We start from the raw sequence: 26,757 nt of genomic DNA on the forward strand, positions 1-26,757 counted from the left end.
AAATTTTGAAACCCCTGTGTCAGTGCCTCACCAGCCATAAACCTCACCATACATCCCTCATCTGTGCAAACTGTGTGATCTATAAGAAGTTTGAGAAAAAGTTTTTGTGGTCACGCCTGCTTTTCTCTCTCTGCCTGCTCCATTTAAAGTGGGAGATTAAAGGTCGCCTATTTTTATTTTTTGCAGAAAAATAAAACTGATCGTCAGTAGCCTCATGTTAATTGGATTCATCAGATTCTGAGCTGCTTTTAAAAACCTTACAAATATAATGTGGCTCCAGATACATTTCCCCAGCTCTTCAGTCATATTTTAATTCATTAGTTTCAAATTCCAATGGCTGTCTTGCTTCAGCTTATTTGGTATGGATTCTTTGTTTTGTATTTTACTGATCGCATTGTATCAAATTGCATTTTAAGCCATTTTTCTTGTAAACTGGCTGGAGAATGTATGTACAGCTTATCCTCCTTCCATGCTATCCCCTCTCTATGGATTAATAATGTTCTGTTTTCTTCTATCCAGGGGTCTGCCAATAATGCTTTGGGCAATTCGTTCTGCCAAGGGTTTTTAATGGACTCACTAGTTACCTGGTATGATAGCCTGGATGATCTCATCCCATTTACTGTTGTACTGGGGCATATGGGACAGAGCATTGGCTAGGAAGTTCTTTCCTGCAGGAAGTACTGAAAGTACTTCAATTTAAAGTTGACACGTTGGAAAGACTGGGCCCATCAAACCTGTTTTGGAGATAATTCTGTGGTGTTTGTAAAACCTCCTGGTTCTTGTGATCTGTCCATACTTCAAATAGTTGCCTAGCCCCCTCAAGTAGATGTTGCCACATCAGGAGTGCCCATTGCACCACAAAGGCCTTCTCCTCCCAGATAGCCCACCCTCTCTTCATCGGTGTGAGCTTTTGGAAGGTGTGCACAGGGTTGCAGTGTTCCCTGATGGTTGGCCTGTAACAAGACAGCTCCCACAGCCAAATCACTGGCATCTTCCTGCACTACAAAGGGCCGTGCTGGATTGGGGTGTTGTAATACCGGTTCTTGAGCAAAGAGAGCTTTTAGCACCTCAAATGCCCATTGACACTCCATTATCCAATCTAAGGCCTGTCCTGGTTGGGTGTTTCAATATGGCAGGTTTGGTATGCAGTAAATCTGACAGGGGTAATGCCACCTGGGCAAACTCTGGTATAAATTGTGGAACTTGGCAAACCCAAGGGAGCCTTGCAACTGCTTACATGTCCTCGGCACCTGCCACTCCATTACTGCCTGTACTTTATGAGGATCCATCTCCACCCCTCACTGGAAATATGATAACCCAGGTAATCTAGTCTGGTTCTGCTGGGAGCCTGGTCTAATCTAAAATTCAGCCTAGCCAGATGGAATCGTGTCTCTGAACCAAGGCCATCCAACCCCGATGCCCATGCTGCCAGGAAGGGGCATCCTGAAAACTAGCCTCCCCAAAGTGTTCATGCAGGATCTCCATGGTATTACTTCCAGGGCTGGTGGTGTAGCTCCACTCCCTCTCTTCATCCTCAGTCCAACATCTCTCGCTCCATCCCTACATTGGCAAAGATTGGTAATCTGGGACCTCCAGTCCCAATCAATGCGAACTATGCCACCACTCCCCAGATGCTGTGGTTTCCAGTCCCATTCCAAGAACCACTTTCCTTCCACTAGACCATCAGTCTGATGCTCTTGTTCCTTGGGCATCAACCCCCCAAAAATGATCTCTGTACTTACGAGAGCAACAAAGAAATAAATCTGGATGATGCATCCTGTGAAGGAAATGGGTTTCTTCTCTGCCAGAAAATTTTCCAAGGCTTTGGGGATAATATTGGAGGAATAACAAACATCTATGAAAACTAAGTTACTAAGGAAGAAGTACATAGGTGTATGAAGATGAGTGTCCATTCTGATCAGCAAAATCATTCCCAAATTACTTACCACTGTGAAAAAATAGACTAGAAGTTTTGAAGTTTTCTTTTCTCCCTCCCTTCCTCCTCTTTCTCCCCCTCTTTTTAATGAGATATTACAGGTTGTGTTTCTTATTATCACCCTTATAACCGTTATCCTGTCTATAGGATGACAGATAGTTAGCCTATAGTAGGATAGTTTCATAACATTTGAGATGTTTGTGAATTTTGATGTTTGTATTTTTACATTATTATTACAATGATTAGGATATTTAATAAAAATGTTTAAATGATTGAACATTTTAGAAGCAGCTGTTTACTTCATTGCTTCCTTGATAGTGATGTTCTAGATTATAGAATAGAAACTGTATTTATGCAATATGTAGGTATTTTTCAGTTCTGTGAGGAGTACATTTAAGCATCATACAAATTCTCTTTTTCTTTGTCCCATCTTGCAAAAAGAGTCTTCAAAGACTATATTTATATTCTACAAAACTCCAGCAAAATTTCAGTTAATTTAAAATGAAACACTAAATTCTGTAGGGACTTTGCCACATAGACTGATGACACACTGTTTTATAAATTAAACAGAGGTCAATAAGAAATATACCAATGTTGCTGAACTAAGTCAAAAACAGATCGAAACAGAAACATGGCTGTTTGAAAGGGTGGCATTTCAAAAACATTAAAGTTGACCTTCAAAGACATCTCCCCCATATTCTTCCCAGCCCCACAAACCTTTGGTTAACTACCCTACCCATTTATTGTGCAAATTATTTTTTTACCTGTACTGTATTTGCTGAGATTGCACTACTTGGTGCCATTGGCACCATGAAAGTTTGAATCTGCCTCTTGTTCTTCTAAGAGCCTCCTTCACTTCCTTGTTTCTCATGCTGTAAATTAGTGGGTTAAGCATGGGGATTGTAACCGAGTATAACACAGAAACCATCTTGTCCTGATCCTGGGAAGAGCTTGAGCTTGGCCGTGAATATATGAAAAGGCTACTTCCATAGTACAATGTAACAGTGGCCAAGTGGGAAGCACAGGTGGAGAAGGCTTTGCACCTGCCTTCAGCAGAGTGAATAGTCAGCACAGTGGCGAGGACAGACAAATAGGATGCTAGAATGAATGCAGTCGTGAGCAGGACGTTGAACCCAACCACAGCAAAAAGAAGTGTCTCATTGAAATGAGTGTCTGAGCAGGCTAGGGTTAAGATTGGGGGCCCATCGCAGAAAAAGTGGTTGATCTTATGAGAACGACAGAATGGGAGATGGAATATAGAGGTGGTGTGTATAACTGCACCCATCACACCCATGAAATATGCCCCAGCCAGTAACCCCTCACAAACTTTCTGTGACATGACAACGGTGTAAAGCAGAGGCTTGCAAACTGCAACATAACGATCATAGGCCATGACAGCCAGCAGGTAGTCCTCAGTGGTAGCACAAACTGCAAAGAAGAATAACTGGGTGGTGCATCCAGCAAATGAAATGGTCTTTTTGCCTGCTAAGAAATTCACCAAAGTTTTAGGAACAATTGTAGAAGAATAGCACATGTCTATAAGAGAAAGATGACTCAGGAAGAAGTACATAGGCGTATGGAGTCGTGAGTCAGTCCTGATTAATAAAATCATGCCAAGATTTCCAACAATGGTAAAAATATAAACAGCTGAGAAAAACAAAAAAGACAACATTTGGAATATATACTGATCTGTAAAGCCCACAAGAATAAAATCATTTCCCATAGAGACATTTCCTTCAGACATTTCGTTGATGAAAAGTTTGCAGTCTTTAATTTTGCCAGATGACACCACTGAAACTAGAGAAAAGCACATTTTTAAAATAGACAATATTTAAAAATAACAACAGGCTATAAACTGTTTTTCTGGTTACTTCCATTGTCATTCTAAATTGAAATTTTAGAATCAACTTCAGTTCAATATTTCCTTCCTTCTCCTGTAGCCCAGACTGTGCCAAATCTAGTTAAACTATTTACTCTTATTGTTAAAACTGAAATAAAGGGAAGCTCTCTGATTCACAAAAGATGCACCCTCCAATTTTCAGTTATCTTTCCCCTTCATTGGTGCTCCTCTCACTTTCAAATGTGGCTACAGAATAGAATATAATGGAGAAATGTATAGGAGGCAGTGGGAAAGGTTGACTCTTGGTGGCCTTCTCTCCCACAAGAAACAAACCTTTCTGAATGAGCAAAGCCATCACCCAGTACAACTGATTAATAGAGGTAATGGTATCAGATGCCACAGATAAAAAGGGAAAATACCTTCGAAGAGGCATGAATGGAGAGAACAGGTCTTCTCATTTTAACTTCATGATGAAATTCTGCTTCTTGGTGTTATGTACTTGTTTGTCTGGAACTATGAATTGCTGAAAATAATTTATTCCTTCCCCAAGTGCTTCTGAATTATGATCTCACTCACTCTGGGGACTCAAGAATAATGTTCAATGTTAAACTTGCTTACGTCTTGCTTCCAATAGTTTTTACTTGTCATTTAACTGTTTGCTGAAGGGGCCCTGGGAGGATTCATTTAGGAAAACCAGTGAAAATATCTAGATGAGATTCATACATGCACCTTCCCCTATGCATCTCATTGGGGACTACATAAGTGTCATCCTTGTGGCACAAAATGGTTTACTGTGTGCCAGGAAATAATATCATTGTGATTAGGACCAGTTGACAAAAAAGAAACCTTTAAAAACAGTCAATAAAGTCCAACATTTGCTAATAAAATTAGGATATTTTCAGCAGTATCGTGAAAAAGCTGTGAAGGGCCACATGGTATTCTGGCCATAAGGTACCTTTGTAGCTTTTCAGATGGTCTTCAGCAGTTTGTAAGATATGCTTGAAGGGCTTTCTGGCAAAGCAGAGGTAATTATGAGTCCAGTCTGTGAAGTGGAACTAGGGCTGTAACTCAAAGTTGAAAACTGTGACTCTGCAGCTGAAGCTGTTTCCAGTGATATTGTATTTAGTTTTGTATTTAGTTTATTTGTATGCCGCCCTTCTCCAGGAGGGACTCAGGGCAGCGAACAACTCAGGGGGAAAGGGGACATAAACACAGTACACATAATTAAAATACACGAAAATCACATAGCCATACAAGTCGAGAGGGGAAGGGAACTCATCAACCCCAGGCCTGCTGGCACAGCCAGGTTTTGATGGCTTTCCGGAAGGCCAGAGGAAAACAAGCCAACAAATAGCGGAAAGACAAGCCAACAACTGCTTTGGCCAGTCTTGAACCAGCTAATTTAGAAAATGATGTTTCCTCTGTCATTAATTTTCTCTTTATCCTATAGCAGGGGTGTCAAACTCAAGCCTAGGGGCCAGATCTGGGCCATAGGCCCACCCTGGAAACAATGACAGTCTGACCTGCAGTGCCTCTGCCAACAAAAATGGCAAAAAAATCCATTTTTGGCTACGGCAGCCTCCTGTAACACTCTTGCAGTGAAAAAGAGCTGGTAAAGTGCTCGAACCATAGGAGCCTCTGACACGAGTGATGTCAAGAAATTGAGCATCAGGTTTTCAAGTAACACGCCCAACCAAAGAACACTCCGAGGCCAACAGTTCCTCAACATTCCATTTTATTGGAGATGTCATATTGGCACATCTGGGAAAATCTGAATCTGAAAGCCCCCAGCTTCTCCCAATCCAAAGGAAAATCAAAGTCCCTTCCCTTGCACTCACATGTCCATCACATGGTCCAATCAATCCACCATCCCAACTGGAGAAGTTCCCCAGTCATGCCTCTCCAGGTGTAGGCTGAACGTTCTTGACCCCCAGAGAAAAGAATGTTGTTATGGCTATATATCTCCACCAACTCCATGCAACCCCCTCCTTTTTTCTCACAGTATTAAATGTGGCAGCCCTGAAGATCCAAAGAAAAAAATGACCCTCAGGGCTGACATCGAGTTTGACACCCTTGTCCTATTGGATTATTCTTTTTTTTAAAAAAAACAAACCTACATTATCACTTGTTCATCAAGAGAAGTTCCTTGATGTGGTATGGCTATTTTCCTCTGAGCCACTTACCATAATTATTATCCCATTAGTTTATTTTCAGAATGACGTAGAGCATTTATAAAATATTCACTTTCTCTGGTTTTGGCAATAAATCGAAGTATACTAATCTTGGAAGCTTCGGAGACTATAGGTGATCTGAAAATAAATATTTAGTCACAAAGAAGAGATTATTGAGTATTGTCAGCCATGCATGCAATCAAACAAAGAAATAAAACAAGTCATTGAGAGGACAATATGTTTAATGGCTAAGGCATTGGACTTGTGCTTGGAAGTCTAGGTAATAATTCTCAGACATGGAAATTTACTGGTTTGGGGCCAGTCATTATCATTCAATCAACATTAACATATATAGTTTTGGGGGGAAATTGAAGGAGAATAAGTGCTGTTTAAGCTGCCTTGAGCTCCTGGAGAAAGAAGCAAAAGTAATGGTTTCTTCAAATCAAGCTTGATTCCTGATGATTTCATAGACACTCTGTGTGGGGTATGATAGGATTTTCTTGAAGGATGTCAGTGCTATGAAAATTCTTTGTTGTTGCCTTCTTCCAAGATATTTTTTAAGCTTCCTAATTTTATGACTTATAAGATTTGGGGGTTTCCAGTGTTGTCAGTGGTCACCCATTCAAGGACTAATTGTTCTGAGCATCTTTAATTTTTTCAGTTTCAGCCCAGAGCAGCTAAATGCTTCTCTGCTGCCTTCTGAGAAATGGAGAAAATGTAGACTATTAATATGAAAGGATTAGAGCATACATAGATTAAAACCTAATTCAGCTTTTGTTAATTGCTGCTGGGGTGAGCTCCAGTGTAACCTAATGTGCCAACTGCAAAGATAAAGCCTCTAGGCAAATTGCCATGTAGCCTAGATAAAGTAACTTGTGAAATGCAAAATGTGAATTCTGCCTGTTTTGCTGTAACTTAAAATGTGCATTCTCAGCAATGTGATAGCATTCCCTAACAAAACTCTGAGTTATGTGCCAGAAAATGTATTTCTTTCCCCTTCTAAAGTCCATTGTTTTCAAAGTGCTGAGAAAATCAAGAGATTTGCATGATATGAAATAATGTTTCTAACACTATGATGATCTGTGCAAGCTGTGTGAACTATAAGAACTTTGAGAAAAAGTTTTTGTGGTCGCGCCTGCTTTTCTCTCTCTGCCTGCTCCATTTAAAGTGGGAGATTAAAGGTCGCCCAGTTTTACTTTTTGCAGAAAAATAAAACTGATCATCAGTAGCCTCATGTTAATTTGATTCATCAGATTCTGAGCTGCATTTTAAAAACTTACAAATATAATGTGACTCCAGATACATTTCCCCAGCTCTTCAGTCATATTTTAATTCATTAGTTTCAAATTCCAATGGCTGTCTTGCTTCAGCCTAATTGGAAAAAGTACATAGGGTATGAAGCTGAGTGTCCATTCTGATCAGCAAAATCATTCCCAAATTACTTACAACACTTACCATTGTGAAAAAATAGACTAGAAGTTTTGAAGTTTTCTTTTCTCCCTCCCTTCCTCCTCTTTCTCCCCCACTTTTTTACGAGATATGACAGGTTGTGTTTCTAATTATCACCCTTCTAACCATTATCCTGTCTATAGGATAACAAGTAGTTATCCTATAATAGGCTAGTTTCATAACATTTGAGATCTTTGTGAATTTTGATGTTTGTATTTTTACATTATTATTATGTTTAGGATATTTAATAAAAATGTTTAAATGATTGAACATATGAGAAGCAGCTGTTTACTTCATTGCTTCCTTGATGGTGACGTTCCAAATTATAGAATACAAGCTGTTTTTATGCAGTATGTAGGTATTTTTCAGTTCTGTAGGGAATACATTTAAGCCTCATACAAATTCTCTTTTACTTTGTCCCATCTTGCAAAAAAAGTCTTCACAGACTATATTTATATTCTAAAAAACTCCAGCAAAAGTTCAGTTAATTTAAAATGAAACACAAAAATGTGTAGGAGCTTTGCTGTAGAGAATGAGGCTGTTTGAAAGGGTGGCATTTCAAAGACATTAAAGTTGACCTTCAAAGACATCTCCCCTATGGCAGGGGAAAAAAGCAAAAATAAAACACAAAGTGTTGCAAGATGCTAAATCAAGAGGAGGATTCGGATTACCTGACTGGGAGCTATACTACCAGGCAGCTAGTCTCATATGGATCAAGAAATGGATAATGTTAAGAAATGGTAGGCTCTTGAACCTAGAGGGACACGACTTGCTGCTGGGATGGTATGCTTTTTTATGATATAAGGGAACTAAAGCACATGGTTATTTTAGGAGGCACTATATAAGAGAGGCTTTGTTATTAAACTGGGAGAAGGTTAAGAGGCTACACTATTTAAAAATTCCAGTCTGGATATCAACCATTGAAGCTTTTTCATATTCAATAATATACAAACAGCAACAAACAGTTAGATATGCTGAATTATTAAATACAGAGGGTGAACTCAAATCTATACAATATTTGAAACAGGAAGGTATTGAAGTTAATTGGTATTCATATGTGCAAATACATTCTAGATATAATAAAGATTGAAAAAAGGAGGGTTTTTACAATAAAATCTTAACAGGTACCAATGAAAAGGTAATTAAAAAACTCTATGGCTACTTATTAGAGGTGAAACTTCAGGAAGAACAAGTCAAAGAAACTATGTTAGCTTGGGGAAAAAACTTTGGGCATGGGATTGAATTAGAGAAATGGCAAAAACTGTGGACTCAAAACTATAAAATGACAATGTCAACTGCATATAAAGAGAACTTGTATAAGATGCTTTACAGGTGGCATCTATCCCCAACGAGAATTGCTAGAATGTCCAAGAATTAATCCGAAAAATGTTGGAAATGTCATCAGACGCCAGGCACATACTGTCACATGTGGTGGACTTGTACTGAAGCTAAAAGATATTGGACTAAAATTGACATGTGGTTGGAGAAAATGATACATAAACACATAGACTTAAAACCGGTACTCTTTTTATTGTGAATAATACCAGAAACATACAATAAGGACTTGAAACACCCGATTTGTAAATGTTTTAACAGCTGCTAGAATTGTATTTGCCAAAAATTGGAAAAATGAGAAATACCATCACAGGAGGAAACTATTTGAAAAATAATGGAATGTGCTGAAATGAGTAAGCTTACATTTGAAATTAGAGAACAAAATGACAAGCAATATTATAAAGTATGGGACTTGTTTTACCAATGGTTAAATAAAAAAACCAGAGAATGATATTGTTTACTTATGTAGTAATAGAAATTTATAGTCATTGTTATGAAGTTTTTTCTCCCTCATTATGATATAGAGCACTATTCTCATGATACATAAAGGACAATAATGATCTCAACGTATAAGTGTGGGATGATTTGAACACTTTGGTGTAATTGCATGTAGCGACCATTTTATATTAGAAAAATATTTGTATATTAAATGGACCAATGATGATGTAATGAACAATTAATATATATATGATTTGAAATACTTAACCACTATATGGATTAATAATTAATAATGGAAAATTATTTTTGGAATTCTGGATGATTGGTGACATTATGGGCAATTGAAAATATGAATGTATATTATAAATTAATAGGAATTCTTTGTTCTAATCTCCGCTTTTTCTCCTTGGAGATAGGTGATATTATAATACTTTAAAGACATTGTTATTTGATAGATAATTATGAATTCAAGGAAATAAGGATTGTTACAAATGAAAGAATATTAATGGTAATTTGAACACATAATGCTCAATGACAGTGAAATATTCAGTTATGTTTAATGCAAAGCCAGTGATGTTATTCTTAATCTTAAGAATTGATGCACAAAAACTTGTAACCAAACGACATGCTTGATGAAATGGAGGAAAGTTGTTTTTTTCTCTTGCTTTGTTTTGTATGTGTTGTTTTGTTTAAAAAGAATATATATATATATATATATATATATATATATATATATATATATATATATATATATATATATATATATATATATATATATATATATATATATATATATATATATATATATATATATATATATATATATATATATTTAAAAGACATCTCCCAATATTCCTCCCAGCCCCTCAAACTTTTGGTTAACTACCCCATCCATTTATTGTGCAAAAAGAAATTACCTGTATTGTATTTGCTGAGATTGCACTACTTGGTGCCATTGGCATCATGAAGGATGGAATCTGCCTCTTGTTCTTCTAAGAGCCTCCTTCACTTCCTTGTTTCTCATGCTGTAAATTAGTGGGTTAAGCATGGGGATTGTAACCGAGTACAACACAGAAACCACTTTGTCCTGATCCTGGGAAGAGCTTGAGCTTGGCCGTGAATATATGAAAAGGGTACTTCCATAGTACAATGTAACAGTGGCCAAGTGGGAAGCACAGGTGGAGAAGGCTTTGCACTTGCCTTCAGCAGAGTGAATAGTCAGCACAGTGGCGAGGACAGACAAATAGGATGCTAGAATGAATGCAGTCGTGAGCAAGACGTTGAACCCAACCACAGCAAAAAGAAGTGTCTCATTGAAATGAGTGTCTGAGCAGGCTAGGGTTAGGATTGGGGGTCCATCGCAGAAAAAGTGGTTGATCTTATGAGAACGACAGAATGGGAGACGGAATATAGAGGTAGTGTGTATAATTGCGCTCATCACACCCATGAAATATGCCCCAGCCAGTAACCCCTCACAAACTTTCTGAGACATGACAACGGTGTAAAGCAGAGGCTTGCCAACTGCAACATAACGATCATAGGCCATGACAGCCAGCAGGTAGCTCTCAGTGGTAGCACAAACTGCAAAGAAGAATAATTGGGTGGTACATCCAGCAAATGAAATGGTCTTTTTGCCTGCTAAGAAATTCACCAAAGTTTTAGGAACAATTGTAGAAGAATAGCACATGTCTATAAGAGAAAGATGACTCAGGAAGAAGTACATAGGTGTATGGAGTCGTGAGTCAGTCCTGATTAATAAAATCATGCCAAGATTTCCAACAATGGTAAAAATATAAACAGCTGAGAAAAACAAAGAAGACAACATTTGGAATATATACTGATCTGTAAAACCCATAAGAATAAAATCACTTCCCATAGAGACATTTCCTTCAGACATTTCTTTGATGAAAAGTTTGCACACAGTCTTTAATTTTGCCAGATGACACCACTGAAACTGGAGAAAAGCACATTTTTAAAGTAGCCAATATTTAAAAATAACAACATGTTATAAATTGTTTTCCTGGTTACTTCCATTGTCATTCTAAGTTGAAATTTTAGAATCAACTTCAGTTCAATATTTCCATCCTTCTCCTGTAGCCCAGCCTGTGCCAAATCTAGTTATTCATTCAAGATTATAATTTATTTCCTATTCCTGATAGATACAAATCTGACTACTGTATACTATTATTGTCCTCTTTCAGCCCCCCTTTATATCAATAATAAATCTGTTTCCCCACTCTAATTTAAATTTCTTCCCTGCTATCTAAAGTCAGATTTTTTCCAGCTGTACATATCATAAGATGCATACATCATCATAACTATTTACTATTATTGTTAAAACTGAAATAAAAGGAAGCACTCTGATTCACAAATGATGCACCCACCAATTTTCAGTTATCTTTCCCCTTCATTGCTGCTCTTCTCCCTTTAAAAAGTGGCTCCAGCATGGAATATAATGCAGAAATATATAGGAGGCAGTGGGAAAGGTTGACTCTTGCTGGCCTTCTCTTCCATAAGAAACTAACCTTTCTGAATGTGCAAAGCCATCACCCAGTACAACTGATTAATAGAGGTAATGGTATCAGATGCCATAGATAAAAAGGGAATGTACCTTCGAAGAGGCCTGAATGGAGAGGACAGGTCTTCTCATTTTAACCTCATGATGAAATTCTGCTTCTTGGTGTTTGTCTGGAACTATGAATTGCTGAAAATAATTTATTCTTTCCCCAAGTGCTTCTGAATTATGATCTCACTCACTCTGGGGACTCAAGAATAATGTTCAATGTTAAATTTGCTTACGTCTTGCTTCTAATAGTTTTTACTTGTCATTTAACTGTTTGCTGAAGGGGCCCTGGGAGGATTCATTTAGGAAAACCAGTGAAAATATCTAGATGAAGTTCATACATTGCACCTTCCTCTATGCATCTCATTAGGAGCCATACGTTGTGCTTGTGGCACAAAATGGTTTACTGTGTGCCAGGAAATAATATCATTGTGATTAGGACCAGTTGACAAAAAAGAAACCTTTAAAAATAGTCAATAAAGTCCAACATTTGCTAATAAAATTAGGATATTTTCAGCAGCATGATGAAAAAACTGTGAAGAGCCATGTGGTATTCTGGCCATAAGGTACCTTTGTAGCTTCTCAGATGGTCTTCAGCAGTTTGTAAGATATGCTTGAAGGGCTTTCTGGCAAAGCAGAGGTAATTATGAGTCCAGTCTGTGAAGTGGAACTAGGGCTGTAACTCAAAGTTGAAAACTTTGACTCTGCAGCTGAAGCTGTTTCCAGTCATAGAGGAAAGACAAGCCAATAACTGCTTTGGCCAGCCTTGAACCAGCTAGTTTAGAAAATGATTTCCTCTATCATTAATTTTCTTTTTATCCTATAGCAGGGGTGTCAAACCCAAGGCGGGGGGTGGGGGCGGTAGATCTGGGCCATAGGGCCAGCCTGGAAACAGTGAAGATTGGACCTGCTGTGCCTCTCTCAACAAAAATAGCAAAAAAATCCATTTTTGGCCAGGGCAGCCTCCTGTAACTCTCTTGCAGTGAAAATAGAGCTGGCAGAGTGCCCAGACCACAGCGCCTGAACCAGTAGTAAAGAAATTAGCATCCCACCTCTGAATTGGACCTATTTTCTTGTTAGAGTAATTTTATTGGTCATCCAAGTAGCTTCCTGAGTCAGAGCAATTTAATTAGGCAGAGTCATTGGAATGTACCAACTCCTCCAGCATTAACCTCCTGAAGAAAGAATTGGTACATTCAGCTCTTGCTGTGACTGATGAAGCTGCTTGTATGGGCTGTGAAATGTCTCAAACCAATAAGAAAATAAGTCCAGTTGCCATGACTCAACCTTCAGAGAAATATACATAGGGCTGCTGTGATCTCTCTTTTATCACATAGGAGAATAGCTTGGCTCAGGATCCTGGATGTTAAAGTTTGGAAAAGAAAGCTGGTGCCTGGCTGGATAAGAGGAGACAAAGCTATGTGAAAGAAAAATATGCAACTCTTATAGAAATCTTTCATTGTTGTCGATATTGCTTGAGGAATCCATCCTCTCGAGGAGACAAATTTAAAGTACTTAGAGATCACATCCCAAAGGGCACAGGGATGATTGAAAAAGGCCCCCTCATGCATTCTAGTAGCATTTGCCTTTGAGGTCAGGAAGAGGAGTCTGTTGCCATTGGCAAGGCAACTGCAGGCGTCTATAGCTGCTCTGTTGCTTTCCAATGTCAAATGGCACTTGGTAAGTTCTGGAATAAAATTAAATTTAGCCAATCTAATTTAAAGTTTGAAAATCAAACAGGAGATCTGAAATGTGAAGAAAACATGATTCAATTATTTGCAAGTCAGCATGCAGGGCAAATTTATTCTATTCAAGAATCAATCTAGGTTTTTTGGGGGAAAAGATTTGCACATAGGCAATAATGGGAAAGCTGGTCCTTTAAATTGAACCTTGCTTCAGTTTAGAAACTGCTTCAAAGAGGTAATTTGATCAACGCTTTGTCAAATTGAATTGCCCCTTAGAAGCTTTGCAGAGCAATGCTTAGGACCCTCTTGACAAATTGGAATCCATTCACTTTCTAATCCAAGAGGCACCCTTCAGTCTGAGCCCTGTGAAAACCAGAAAGCTGTCCATATAGTTAAGGGTTGATTGTGATAACTTGAGTAGGGGGCTTTCAACTTTGTTTCTCATTTTGTGGTAATTTGAACATGACAGGTACAGGTTGCAATCAGAGTATTTTTATTTATCCATTTATCTGGTGATCAATGGAAGGTACATGTGCTTGCAACAGAAAGAGACCTAGTAAAATATTATGCTGGGGGGAAATGCCTTTGGAGGCCTTCTCATACCACCAAATTGTTCCTTTCATGGTGCAGAATAGTATCCTACTTTCATCAATATTCTGTTAGTACTATGGACATAAGGGATTAAAACTGAACAACCAAAGGGAAATCTCCTTTTTGGAATATCCATTTGAATTATTTACAGTCTACGCTCTGGAAAGTTATGCCCCTTTTGATTGATATAGATAATATAAATGTGTTCCTGTTCATGTCTTTTTCCCCCCTGCTTTTGCCGCCTATTATCCATTTTGCCAGTTAAATGCTTTTATGTCAGCTGATGTTTCATAACAAATATAAAGTTATATTTTTTGTTAGCTGTACTGAGGGATTTGTATGCTTGCTCTCATCTGGATGTAGAGATTGACTACTAGTTGTATCGGGTGCTAAGTAAATAATTTTCTAACAGCTCTAAATTGGGAACTATGTTTAATATTTCAATTGTTCTCTCTGCCTGTGAAATTCAAGCATTTCCAATCTTCATAGAAACATTGACTAATGTGATGCTACTTTCCCATAATAGCTGGTCCTGATGGATCTTTCTTGCACAGTCCATCATCCAATTAGCAATGGAGTTCTGTTTGACTGCTGTCTCGACTTTATGGCTGATGAGAGAGACAGACAGACAGACAGATCCAATATGATATAGAAAAATAACTACAACTGGGATTGCAACATCATGAAGGATTTTACTTAAAATCTCTTCTCAAATACTTTGATTGGAAGTGATTGGTTTGGCAGTCACATGATGAGTTTTTTTTAAAAAAAATAATGTTGATAAAGACTCCTTTATTGCAATTTTTTTATTTCTCTCCCCCCCCCAAGGAGCATCATTCACAGGTGAAAAAAGAAATCACTCTTTGAAGAACAAAATATGATGCAGAAACAAATCGTTACGTTCTTTAGCTGGTTTCTAGGTCAAATGTCTCCTCATACTATATCAAATATGATACTTTCCAGTTTGTAATCTGAAAGGAATGGAGAAAGGAAATTACACACTGGTGACCCAATTCATTCTTTTGGGTTTCTCAGACCATCCAGGAGATCTACAGGTCATTCTCTTTCTGATGTTTCTTGTGATCTACATTATGACTGTGGTGGGAAATCTTGGGATCATCCTGTTAATCAAGGTTGAATCTCGTCTCCATACCCCAATGTATTTCTTCCTCAGCCATCTATCCTTGATTGACATTTGTTACTCTTCATCTATAACACCCAATTTGTTGATGGGTACTGCCTCTGCAGTAAAAAGCATTTGTTTCTTTGCATGTGCAGTTCAGATGTACCTGTTCATCATGTTTGTTGTTGCTGAATCATTTCTCTTGGCTGCAATGGCATATGACCGGTATGTGGCCATTTGTAACCCTTTATTGTATACTGTGATTATGTCCAAAAATGTTTGCATCTTTCTAGTGATTAGTTCTTATCTGTGGGGCATTATTTGTGCTCTAGTTCATACAATCTCTGCTTTTCGGCTACCATTCTGTGGAAATATTGTCAACCACTTCTTTTGTGATGTTGTGCCAGTGTTAACTCTGTCTTGTTCAGACACCCAGCTCAATAAGATGCTGCTTTTCATTTTTGCCACTTTTGTGGAGAGTAGTACCATCATCATTATTCTCATGTCCTACACTTTAATTATCGTGTGTGTTTCAAAGATTCACTCCAGCGAGGGAAAATGCAAGGCTTTCTCCACTTGTGCCTCTCACTTCACAGCAATCTCAGTCTTCCATGTGACAATTCTTCTAATATACTGCCAGCCTAATGCAATCCATGGAAGAAATTCAAACAGAATTACCTCTGTCTTCTACACGATGGTGATTCCCATGCTGAATCCTCTGATTTATAGTCTGAGAAACAAAGAAGTAAAAGGAGCTTTTCAAAGGCTGGTGAAGAGAAAAGTTTTTTCTCCATCAACGTGCTAAATACCATATTTTTCAGAGTAAAAGATGCACTGGAGGATAAGATGCATCAAGGTTTTGAAGATGCAACTTAAAAAAAAGTAGGTAGGTAGGTAGAGGGATAGAGAGGGAGAGAAAGAGAAAGAAATACAGTAGGTGGAGAGGGAGAGAGAGAGAGTAGTTAGGTAGGTGGGTAGATAAAGAGATAGACAGAGAGAAATAGAGAGAGATAGAGAGAGAGTGTAGGTAGATAGAGGGATAGAGAGAGAGAAATAGAAAGAGATACATAGAGAGAAATACAGTAGATAGGTAGGGAAAGAGAGAGAGAGTAGTTAGGTAGATAGATAGGTAGATTAATGGATATATATAGAGAGAAATAGAGATAGAGAAATACAGTAGGGGGGAAGGGAGGGAGAGAGTTTGTGTAGGTAGGTAGGTAGGTAGGTAGGTAGAGGGATAGAGAGAGAGAAATATATAGAGAGGGAAATACAGTAGGTAGGTAGGTGTTTCTGCTGGCACAGCACTTGATCAATGTAATTCTCATCAATCAGTTAAAGAGCTTTCCAAAAGGAAAAAAAAGTTTTTGCACTTTGCAAACTTCCCAAAAACGACCCGTTTTTCATGAAAATGGGTCCGATTTTGTCAAAGAAATTGCATGAGTGCTGCTGTGGGGTGGAATGGTCTGTTGTTTGCTCATTTCTGCCCTCCCCAGCCCTCAGGAGCTCTCTGAAAACCTCCATAAGGGTATGCACGGCCATTTTGGTGAAGGGGCGGGGTTTCAGGAGGCAAAAAATGCTGTATTCGATGTATAAGATGCACCCAGATTTTCAGCCCCTTTTCTGAGGAAAAAAGGTGTGTTATACTCCAAAAAATACAGTAGATTTTCTCATGTACTTGCAGGGCAACCAAGTGATATATAAAGACAGACCCTAACAGCCAAGTGCTCATAAAAACCCGTCCTTTGCATTGACAGAGAAAATGCATTTCTCAAAAGGAAACCTAAAGGAAGTTCCAGAATTCCTATATTTGTGATTGTGTAGCTTTGTAATGCATTTCTTGAACACTACTGGCAGAGAAAGTATTACTTAAAATATACCAGAATAAAAGTCTGGATGTTTTCTCTCATGATGGCCTCCTTTATTATAAAACTATGGATTCATAAGGCTCATGTCCCTAAGAAGGCTTGAGATGGAACATGAGTTCTTCCTGAAAAGAAATCATTGATAAGGCAGGCAGGGGAAATATTTCCTGCATACCAGCAGTGGGATTCATTTACCTTCCCTACCAGTTCCCAAATATGAGCACACGTGCCGCATATGCACATACGCCCCACCTTCTGTGCATGCACAGTGCTTGCATATTACATTGGGGTGGGTTTGCCCAAACCAGCAAGGACCAGCTGAACACCTCCTCTGCTGCATACACTCCAGTGTTGGGATTCAAATAATTTAACACCCGGTTCTCTGCCCTAATGACCCGCTGTGTAGGCGTGGCTTGGTGGTTATGTGACTGGGTGGGCATGGCCAACTCAACATCACTCAGGTCGATGGGCGCTTCGCCTTAGCTGTTACAATGTAACAAAGGTTACTGGAGAGGCAGTTTTTGTAGGCAGAGCAATAAAGATTAGACTATAAACAACACCAGAATGTTTCCTTCCTTACAGGATTAGCCCTGTAAAGTGGAAAAAAACAAAAGGAGATTTCTTCCAACAACTGGTTCTCAGAACTGCTTAGAAAGTTAACAACCAGTTCTACCAAATAGGTGTGAACTGGCTGAATCCCACCACTGATAAACTCTGACATCTATTTGTTAATGAATATTGATGAGCTCCTGAGTAACACTAGAAGGCAAATGCAACACCCTTAATAATAAGTGGAGTTTGTTCCTGCTTTTTCTGCCTCCTCCTCTTCTCTACCTCCATATATCCCCTCCTTAATTCTAATTAATTAATTCTGCAAACAGGATGGATTTGAGTAGGGACCAATTTTAGCTGAGTGCCAGCATCTGTTTCTTACTTTCTTGGGGGCATCATCCATAAGAAGATGTTCTGCTGATATCTTGGAGCTGCAGAGGCCAGAAAAATGTTCTCTGCTTTAAAAAGCATTTGAACCCCTTTTTTAACTGGAGCAGAACAGGGCACTATTTTAACTGTTGAGGCAGCCTGGGGCTCTTACACAAAACTGTACATGGATTTTGGCCAGTGTGTGCAGCAACTCTTAGGAATCACTTTCCCATCCTTTATGGTCATTTGAATGTGTTAAGGCTTGGAGTATAGTATGCTTGAAATGTTAAAATAACACATTCCTAAGTTTAAGAAGCAGGGGGAGGCTATAAAATGTACATTTCTGCAATATATATAGGCCAATCCAGTAACCTGATATATCCCTGCACTTTTCATGGCCAAAGGGGGGAGGGGAGAAAGCATGGCAGAAAATAAGCATGCTTCTCAGCCATAAATGATTGGTTTACAGGTCACAGGTTAACAGGTCACAGGCAGTATTTAGATGCTGCAGTATCCATAATCTGCAGACTTTCCCATAGTCTGTACTGGTGAAACTAGCAGTCTTTGGTTAACATTTTCAGAAGAACAAACAGAGTTTTGAGACATCTGAATGTGTTCCTGAAAAAAACCTTAAGGATAGTGTCAGACAAGTGAGATCAAAATAGTTATGATTTGGCCACAACTCTGAAATCAAAACACTGTCCCTTTTTATATGCATTGCTTGCAGAGCTTTGAATGTGTGATTGCAGCTGCCATCTTGATTTTTTTTTTACATATCTTTCTCATGGGATTGCCTCTGATACCAGGGATGAAATTCAGCAGGTTCTGACAGGTTCTGGAGAACCGGTAGTGGAAATTTTGAGTAGTTCGGAGAACCGACAAATACTACCTCTGGCTGGCCCCAGAGTGGGGTGGGAATGGAGATTTTGCAATATCCTTCCCTCAGGAGTAGAATGGGAATGGAGATTTTGCAGTATCCTTTCCCTACCATGCCCACCAAGCCATGTCCACAGACCCGGTAGAAAAAAAAATTGAATTTCACCACTGTCTGATACTATAGTATTTATTGAGTCCAACAATTCTTTTTTAAAAAGTTTATAATGGTTATTTTGATGTTATAATTATAATATTATATAGCAGTATGGCAGCCTGATGTACTTACTAAGAATTATATTAATTGTAATAAAACATTAATACTATAATTATGCTTTCACACTACCAGAATAGAAGGAAGATTTGGTGAAGACTTGAACAGTGAAACCTTATCAATTGAACTTCTTTAGTCTTCTGATTGCTAATGATGTAGGAACTTTGTTCTCTTTGCATCTCATTGATTCAGGAGAAATTTTTCAGTCTGAGAATGACTAGTTTGATTGTGTATATATGATATTGCCGACTTTTAATAAGTATAGATTGAGTATCAGGGTTTTGACAAGTTTTGCCTTAAAAGATTGATAATATTAGCCTCTGAAAGATCAGATCATGGATTTTAATTACATGTTTTTGCTTTTAGTGATCAGCTGATTTGGGATGACAATCTTCATGATAGACAGGATTTCTAAAGTTTTAGTATTTTCTTGACAATTCTCACATATTATTTTATGTTTCTGAATCATGTGCATGCATGTAAAACCCTTTACTTATATAGTTCTCCCTTATTCCCCACTTTGGTGATCTTGTTAGTGGCCAGTTCCCTCAGATACAACATATCCAAATAATCAATTATTTTGTCCCTGATCTATTTTGGCAGAGGCATATTTAAAAAAATAACTCTCTGGGTTTAGATACATTAAAGCCACTTAACTCTGCTGCTTGTACAATACTGATCAAATAAATATTTTACTCAGATTAATAAATAAGTCTCTGGAAGCTGAGCTCTAGTAGCTGAGCTAACAACACTCTTGGTAAACAATTTACAACCCAGAAATGCTGTGGTTGCATGCATTATCTCTGGATATAAACAGTGGGGAGACTTGTGAACCACTTTTAATCATCCTGGATGTTAGTTGGGAATTAGGCATTATCCTGGGTAATACATATCATTAGTATCCTGGGTATTAGTAGAGAGAGTTATGAACTTCTACTTTTAATCCTCTTTTAAAAGTACATGCTCAGTAAAGTTATAACCATAGAGTAAGAAAGGAAAAAAGTGTGTGTGGTGTGTGTGTGTGTGTGTGTGTGTGTGATAATTTTATAAAACAGTTCTAAAAAGAGTCTTAAATGATCACGGAAAGGTACTCCATGTCCTAAACATCAAAACATACCATTCTCCTCTGCTTATTATTTTTGTATTTTAATTACTGCTCAAGAGAATTGAAAATAATTTTTAAAAAGCTCCTTCCATTCTCTATGCCATTTAAAAGAAATGTCAAGGAACATTGATAATTCAGGTCTGGCCAAGTCTTGACCATGTCTTCTTTTGATCTGTGGCTGACAATTACCTGTAGAGAAAGTCAAACAAGGAATGATGATCTTTCAGTTTGACTAGGGCAGTGGGGAAGAATCTAAGCTACACCTTTATGTATACATGCATGTATGTATATATTTACTTGCTTGCTTATTTACTTACTTAACAAATTGTATGTTGCTGCAATCCAGGACTCTCAGTGATCTCAGTACTTAATAAAATAAAGCCGAAACAGAACATACAGCATCAAAAGACCTCTGGAAAAACATACTCTTCAACTCTTAATTGTTCTTCCTTTTCTACTAAACTCTTCTGCTAGAACCTAGACATGCAGGTGGGGTTTATACAAGTTTAGATATTGAGTACTGTAATTAGGTTTGAGGCTGTGTAATATAAAAGACCAGCTCAGTTCACATTTTGCCAGTATCCATAATTTGGAGACAAAGATTGTCCACTACACATTCCTACTCTTGAATATTGAATTAATTGTGTCTGAAATTTAAAGAAATGCACACTCTTTCTTATTGCCTGAGGACCTTTCTCAGCGTTGACTATAAAGGCAAGAAAAGGCAAGCTTTGACTATAAAGGCAAGAAAAATACTTGACAAATAGGCATAACCATCAATACAGCAGGGACAATGTTCAGAGCAAAAATTGTCTACTGTTATTAAAGATGTAACTGATTTGGGGAGGCTTAACAGGAAAATGGTGCCTTTACCAAGGTTTAGAATTCCAGAAAAATACTGGGGCAGCCAAGAGCAAGCATGTCAGCAATACATAAACTAGGATATTTTAAGATACTAAGATATAAAACGAAGGTATTGATCAAAATAGAAGGTATGGGCATAATAATAAGAAAAAAAGGAAAGTAATTATAATTAATTCAGGAATTGGAGATAAGGCTGGAATGTCCTCCAGGTGTGAGAGGAAATAAAGAAATGCTTTGAAAGCTAGCATAGCATCCTTGATACAAATCTGTTGTGGCTCATCAGGAGCCGTTGGAGCTGCCACCAGAGTCCGACAGCGAGAGGCCCTATGAGTCGGCTCTGGAGGATGTGGAGGACCCTGACAGGGTTCCGACTCCAAGCAGGGTGCAGAGAGGCTGGTTGGCCACCAGGAGGCACCTGATCCTTGGACCAGTGGGGAGGAGACAAGGGAGAGTGAGCCAGACGCCAGCAGTGAGTTGTTCCTGGATGCACAGCACCGAAGAGCTAATAGGCATCAGGAACAGTTGCGCAGTTACAGGAGGTAATTGCACTCAGCTGGTGGTCATTAGGCTCCTCTCCAGACTATAAAAAGACTGCTTGTGCACACACCCCTCTTGCAGAAGTCAACGCAGGAATCAATGTCAGAGAACATTATGGTAAGCTTGGCAGGCTGGATTGCTGCCAAGCCTTATCTGTGCTGGATTGCTACCCAAGCTTGTCTGTGCTGGTTTGCTGCCAAGGACCTGTCTGTCTGTTAATTAAATGCCGTAACTTATCTTTGGCTCAGAGTGTGTGTTGGTGTGGGACGAGGGGGGTCAGAAGACAAATCAGTGCTGAATTTGTATTCTAGCAAGCTTGTAAATTTTGCCAGAATTATGGAGAAAAGAAATAAGGAGCTAGCAGGACACATTCCCAAGCCTTCAACACTTTCCAAACTAGACGATATATTCTAAGTGTATGTTGAAAGTTCTGTAAGTCATAAACATGTCGGACATAGCAGGGAGAAAATCTAAAGAATAATGTGAATATGCAAACAATGAATGTACAATTCAATATGGATATATCAAAAGGCATGCAAGGATATATATATACACACACATATACATATACATATACATATACGTATACGTATATGTATACGTATACGTATACGTATACGTATACATACACAATACCTTCTACTGTAGATTATGCAAATTACAATCTTTACAAACAACAACATATAAATACACTAAAAAGATATACAAGTGTATGACCATATACAATATGGTCAAAAATTCAAAAGCTCAGCATCCCTGGGAGTGGGGCAGCACAAAAATTAATTAAATAATAAACAAACTATTATTTCCATCTCTTTACCACCACAAGTTACAACTTTTCTAATAAAGATAAAACATAGTTAGTGTTAAGTCCTCGCTTTTAAAGGGTGCCTGCCACTAATTATAGTTGCTGACCCCCTAGCCACCCTTTTGGGGCTTGAGTGGTTTGCAGCTCTTCGCCTTTCTATTGCAGGAGTCCATACCACCAAGAAAACTGATGACTACACCGACCTGGAAAAGGAGTTTACAGATGTGTTTAGCGACAGTCTAGGTAAATATACAGGGTCACCTATTTCCTTCAGTTTATATGCACAGGTTCCTCCCATTAGACTAAAGGTGCAGTGCGTCCCCTTTGTCTTAAGGGACAAAGTGGATGCAGAGCTTGATAAACTGCTGGCTCAAGGCATTTTGGAACCTGTGGACTATGCAAAGTGGGAAACCCCTATTGTTCTTCCAATTAAGTCAGACGGATCCATTAAGATCTGTGCCAACTATAAATCGACAATTAATAAAGCATTGCAGGCTAATCCTTACCCTGGCTCAGTGGTGCAGCATCTGCTCCACTCTTTGGGGCAGGGTTCAATTTTTGCCAAACTCGATTTGACCCAAGGGTATCAGCAATTGCCTGTGGATGACGCTACTGTGGATGCTCAAACAATCGTCACACATAGAGGGAATTTTGTTGCTGCCGGCTCCTGTGTAAGTCGTAGTGGCCAGTTTTCTTGGCTGCCTACTCCTATTGCCTGGAGTACCGACCAGAAAAACATATTACAGGAGACAGTTAGAATTGTCTGTGGTAAGAGATTGCCTATTATGGGGCAGCAGGGTGGTGGTGCCATCACCGTTCCACCAATCCATCCTTAGTTTCCTCTATGAGGGTCACCCCGGCATAGTGCGAATGAAGTCTTTGGGTCGCAGCTATGTCTGGTGGCCCAAAATGGATGAAGCTATTGCAAAATGGGTTCACAGCTGCCAACCCTGTCAATCATCCCAATCAGCCCTGCCCACAGCAAACCCCAGGGAGTGGGAGCTTCCCTGAGGACCATGGTCCCGAATCCATTTGCATTTTGTGGGGCCAGTATAAGGCTAGTTGGAGATTGTGGTAGTGTATGCCTTTTCTACATAGGTGGAATTAACACCCATGCATTCCACTACTGAGGAGTCTACCATCTGAGCTTTACAGTGTCTATTTGCAACACACAGTTTTTCAGACACCATCGTGTTTGATAATGGGCTGCAGTTAACTTCAGTGGTGTTCCAGGCCTTTGGCCTTTGTGGCCAAATTAGGCATTTGGCATGTCATGGTGGCTCCTTACCACCCCGCCAGTAATGGCTGGGGTGGAGCGAGTGGTTCTTTCGGCAAAGGAAGCTTTGGGTAGGATGGGGTTAGGGAGTTTAACAAACAAGATCTCTTGCTATCTGTTCATACAACACATAACTCCCTGCCCAGTGTCTGGAAAAAGTCCGGCCGAGCTCATGATGGGCCGACGACTATGAACTGACCTGGGCAGGCTGCACCAAATGTGCACGACAGAGACGCCGCAAGAGGGAATGACTCAGAACTTTTTACCTGGGGATTAGGTGTTTGCTAGAAATTGCACAGGTGACCCAAAATGGGTACCGGGTAAAATCACAGAGGTAACTGGGCCCTGTTCTTATAGGGTCCGATTAAATGATGGATGGATGTGGCAGTGCCACATAGATCAGCTGTGGCACTGCAACCAGTCAAAAGCCGATGAAGCCACTCAACCACCTCCATTACCACAACAAGTTTAAGTTCTTACCGACAATGAAGCCATTCAACCAACCCCGTTGCAATACCAAGTTCAAAGACCTACTACCACCTACCGGCTATAAAACACTGCTTCAGAGGAACCACCGTCTCTACCTCCTGAAGTGTTCTTGGCAAGAGACCTACCTGTAGAGTCCAGACGGCCTACAAGTGGGAGGTTTCCAGCTGATGATGTCACGATGGGTCCCACAGCAGAGGAGGAGCCTGGACATGTTTCTTCACCAGCACCAGCCCTGGAACTGAGGTGTTCTGTGCAGAGCCGCCACTGGCCTGCCTACTTACAAGACTACGCTTGCGTGGTCTAGGAAGAAGGGGTGTTAAGTCCTTGCGGTTATGATTGCTAGGTGTCAGTCAAGGATAGAAGCAACCCTATTGGTTCCGATGTGGCAGCCAGCCAGCAGGAGAATTGCAGACTTCTGATTGATTATTCCTCTGACAGCTCGGGAACAAAAAGCTGTCAGAGAAACTGCTTGTTATATTAGTTCCTGATTGTATTAATAAAGATCATTGGGCTCAAATTGCCTCCGATCTCCTAAGCAACTCAGAACTAAATAGTTAGTGTGGAACAGGTAAGAAGTATCTGCTCCAGGGGATATTCTGGATATCTGTTCAGTCATGTCCAATTCTGAAGACAACTCCCTGCAATTTTCTTGGCAAATTTTCAGCATTATTTTATTCAATCTTTGGTTTGCTTTAGTTATCCTTTAAAGCAGGGGTGTTAAACTCCAAGCCCATGGGCCAGATGTGTCACATGCTGGCCATACCCACACCCAGTGTAGTTAAAGGGGTGTGTGTGTGATATGTCACGTGATGATGTGACAACATGAATTTGACACCCCTGCTTTAAAATGTTCTCTTCTCCTTGTTTCTCATGTCAGCTGAAAGACTTTTCTAAGCTACAATATTCTCTGTGGATGCCACCTTAATTTTGTCATTCTGAGTCTCTCCCTTGTCTTCACTATGGCAACCTTCATCTCTTGGTTCCTGAGGCTGTATATCAAAGGATTGAGAAAGGGGATTGCCACAGTATACATAACTGAAACAATGTTATGTTCCAAGAAGAAACTAGAGCTGGTCCTAGCAGGTTCTGACAGGTTTTGGAGAACTGATAGCAGAAATTTTGAGTAGTTTGGAGAACTGACAAATGCCACCTCTGGCTGGCCCCAGAATGGGGTGGGAATGGAGATTTTGCAGTATCCTTCCCCTGCCACGCCCACCAAGCCACACCCACAAAACTAGTAGTAAAAAAAATGAATTTCACCACTGGCTGTGTCACAAATACATAAAGAGAAGGGTTTCATACAGTGAAATTCATTTTTTTTTACTACCGGTTCTATGGGCATGGCTTGATGGGCATGGTGTGGTTTGGTGGGTATTGCTTGGTGAACATGTCAGGGGAAGGATACTGCAAAATCTCGATTCCCACGTCACTCTGGGGCCAGTGAGAGGTGGCATTTGCCAGTTCTCTGAACTACTCAAAATTTCTGCTACTGGTTCTCCAGAACCTGTCAGGACCTGCTGGTTCCATAGAAAAAACTAATAGTGGCCAGATGCATATGAGGATGGTAGATGAGATGTAACAGTAAGAGAGGAGAATTATGAATGTAGTGGTAAGAGCCGAGGTGGCGCAGTGGTTAGAGTGCTGTACTGCAGCCACTTCAGCTGACTGTTATCTGCAGTTCGGCGATTCAAATCTCACCGGCTCAGGATTGACTCAGCCTTCCATCCTTCCGAGGTGGGTAAAATGAGGACCCAGACTGTAGGGGCAATATGCTGACTCTGTAAACTGCTTAGAGAGGGCTGAAAGCCCTATGAAGCGGTATATAAATCTTATTCCTATTGCTATTGCTAAATCCAACAAAAACAAAAACAAGGATTCGATTGAGATGGATATCAGATCAGGCCAGTTTGATTAAAAGTGATGTTGGAGTCATCAATTGATATTTTTAAGGTAAAACTGTTGGATTTAGAAACCCGCATGCATAGGATTCCAATACCAGTCAGTCACATAGTCTATGAGACATGATGACAGTATACAGCAAGGTATTACAAACAGCTACATAGCAATTGTATGCCACAGCACCTATGAGATAAGATTCTGTGGTTGTGGAAACAGCATAAAAATATAACTGGGTCATACATCTGGAATACAAAATGGTTTTTCTCGGCGATAAGAAATCCACTAATAGCTTGGGGATGATGATGAAGGCATAGCACATGTCAAGGAAGGACAAATTGCAGAGAAAGAAGTACATTGGGGTCTGAAGATGAGAATCAATCCTTTGTATTACAATAAGTCCAGTATTTGCCACCAGAATGATAACATAAACCAGAAGGAATATAATGAATAAAATCAGGGATGGTATTCACTTACCTTCACTAAGGGTTCGCAAATGTGAACCTTCTGTGCATGCACCTTGGATAAAAAGGGGCCTAAATGGGATGTCATAGAGCCAGGGCGGGTGGGCGGAGCTACCTGCAATTTTCGTTCCTGGTTCAGGTGAAACAGTCCGAACCGGCAGTATACCACCTCTGAATAGGATGATCTGTAGCTCTAATTGATCAGTAAATCCCACAAGAACGAATTCATCCAATGTGGTACAGTTGTTGCCATCCAT

The 26,757-nt window shown here is 39.5% G+C and overlaps 3 protein-coding genes across 3 annotated transcripts; 1 reads left to right on the plus strand and 2 right to left on the minus strand.

Annotated features, from left to right (window-relative positions):
- Positions 1 to 2,696: 2,696 nt before the first annotated feature.
- On the minus strand, positions 2,697 to 26,757 carry LOC148049464 (olfactory receptor 8D1-like). Its single transcript, XM_087703708.1, has 3 exons — positions 26,670 to 26,757; positions 5,471 to 5,479; positions 2,697 to 3,583 (listed from the first exon to the last, which is right to left on the minus strand). The coding sequence occupies exons 1-3, from the start codon at positions 26,755 to 26,757 to the stop codon at positions 2,697 to 2,699; spliced, it is 984 nt and encodes a 327-aa protein (XP_087559834.1).
- Positions 10,131 to 11,066, minus strand: LOC148049465 (olfactory receptor 8D1-like). The gene has a single exon (XM_087715429.1). The coding sequence runs from the start codon at positions 11,064 to 11,066 to the stop codon at positions 10,131 to 10,133; it is 936 nt and encodes a 311-aa protein (XP_087571555.1).
- LOC106543788 (olfactory receptor 5D18-like) lies at positions 14,989 to 15,936 on the plus strand. The gene has a single exon (XM_014059867.1). It carries the CDS (start codon positions 14,989 to 14,991, stop codon positions 15,934 to 15,936), a length of 948 nt encoding a protein of 315 aa, XP_013915342.1.

Source organism: Thamnophis sirtalis, unplaced genomic scaffold, assembly GCF_051295495.1.
Source record: "Thamnophis sirtalis isolate CommonGarterSnake01/CBP01778 unplaced genomic scaffold, rThaSir2_p1.2 scaffold_1, whole genome shotgun sequence".
Classification (NCBI taxonomy): Eukaryota; Metazoa; Chordata; class Lepidosauria; order Squamata; family Natricidae; genus Thamnophis; species Thamnophis sirtalis.

What these genes read in the sequence shown, in the direction of transcription:
- LOC148049465 (XM_087715429.1), bottom strand. Translation starts at nt 11,066, where the DNA reads ATGTCTGAAGGAAATGTCTCTATGGGAAGTGATTTTATTCTTATGGGT.
- LOC106543788 (XM_014059867.1), top strand. Translation starts at nt 14,989, where the DNA reads ATGGAGAAAGGAAATTACACACTGGTGACCCAATTCATTCTTTTGGGT.
- LOC148049464 (XM_087703708.1), bottom strand. Translation starts at nt 26,757, where the DNA reads ATGGATGGCAACAACTGTACCACATTGGATGAATTCGTTCTTGTGGGA.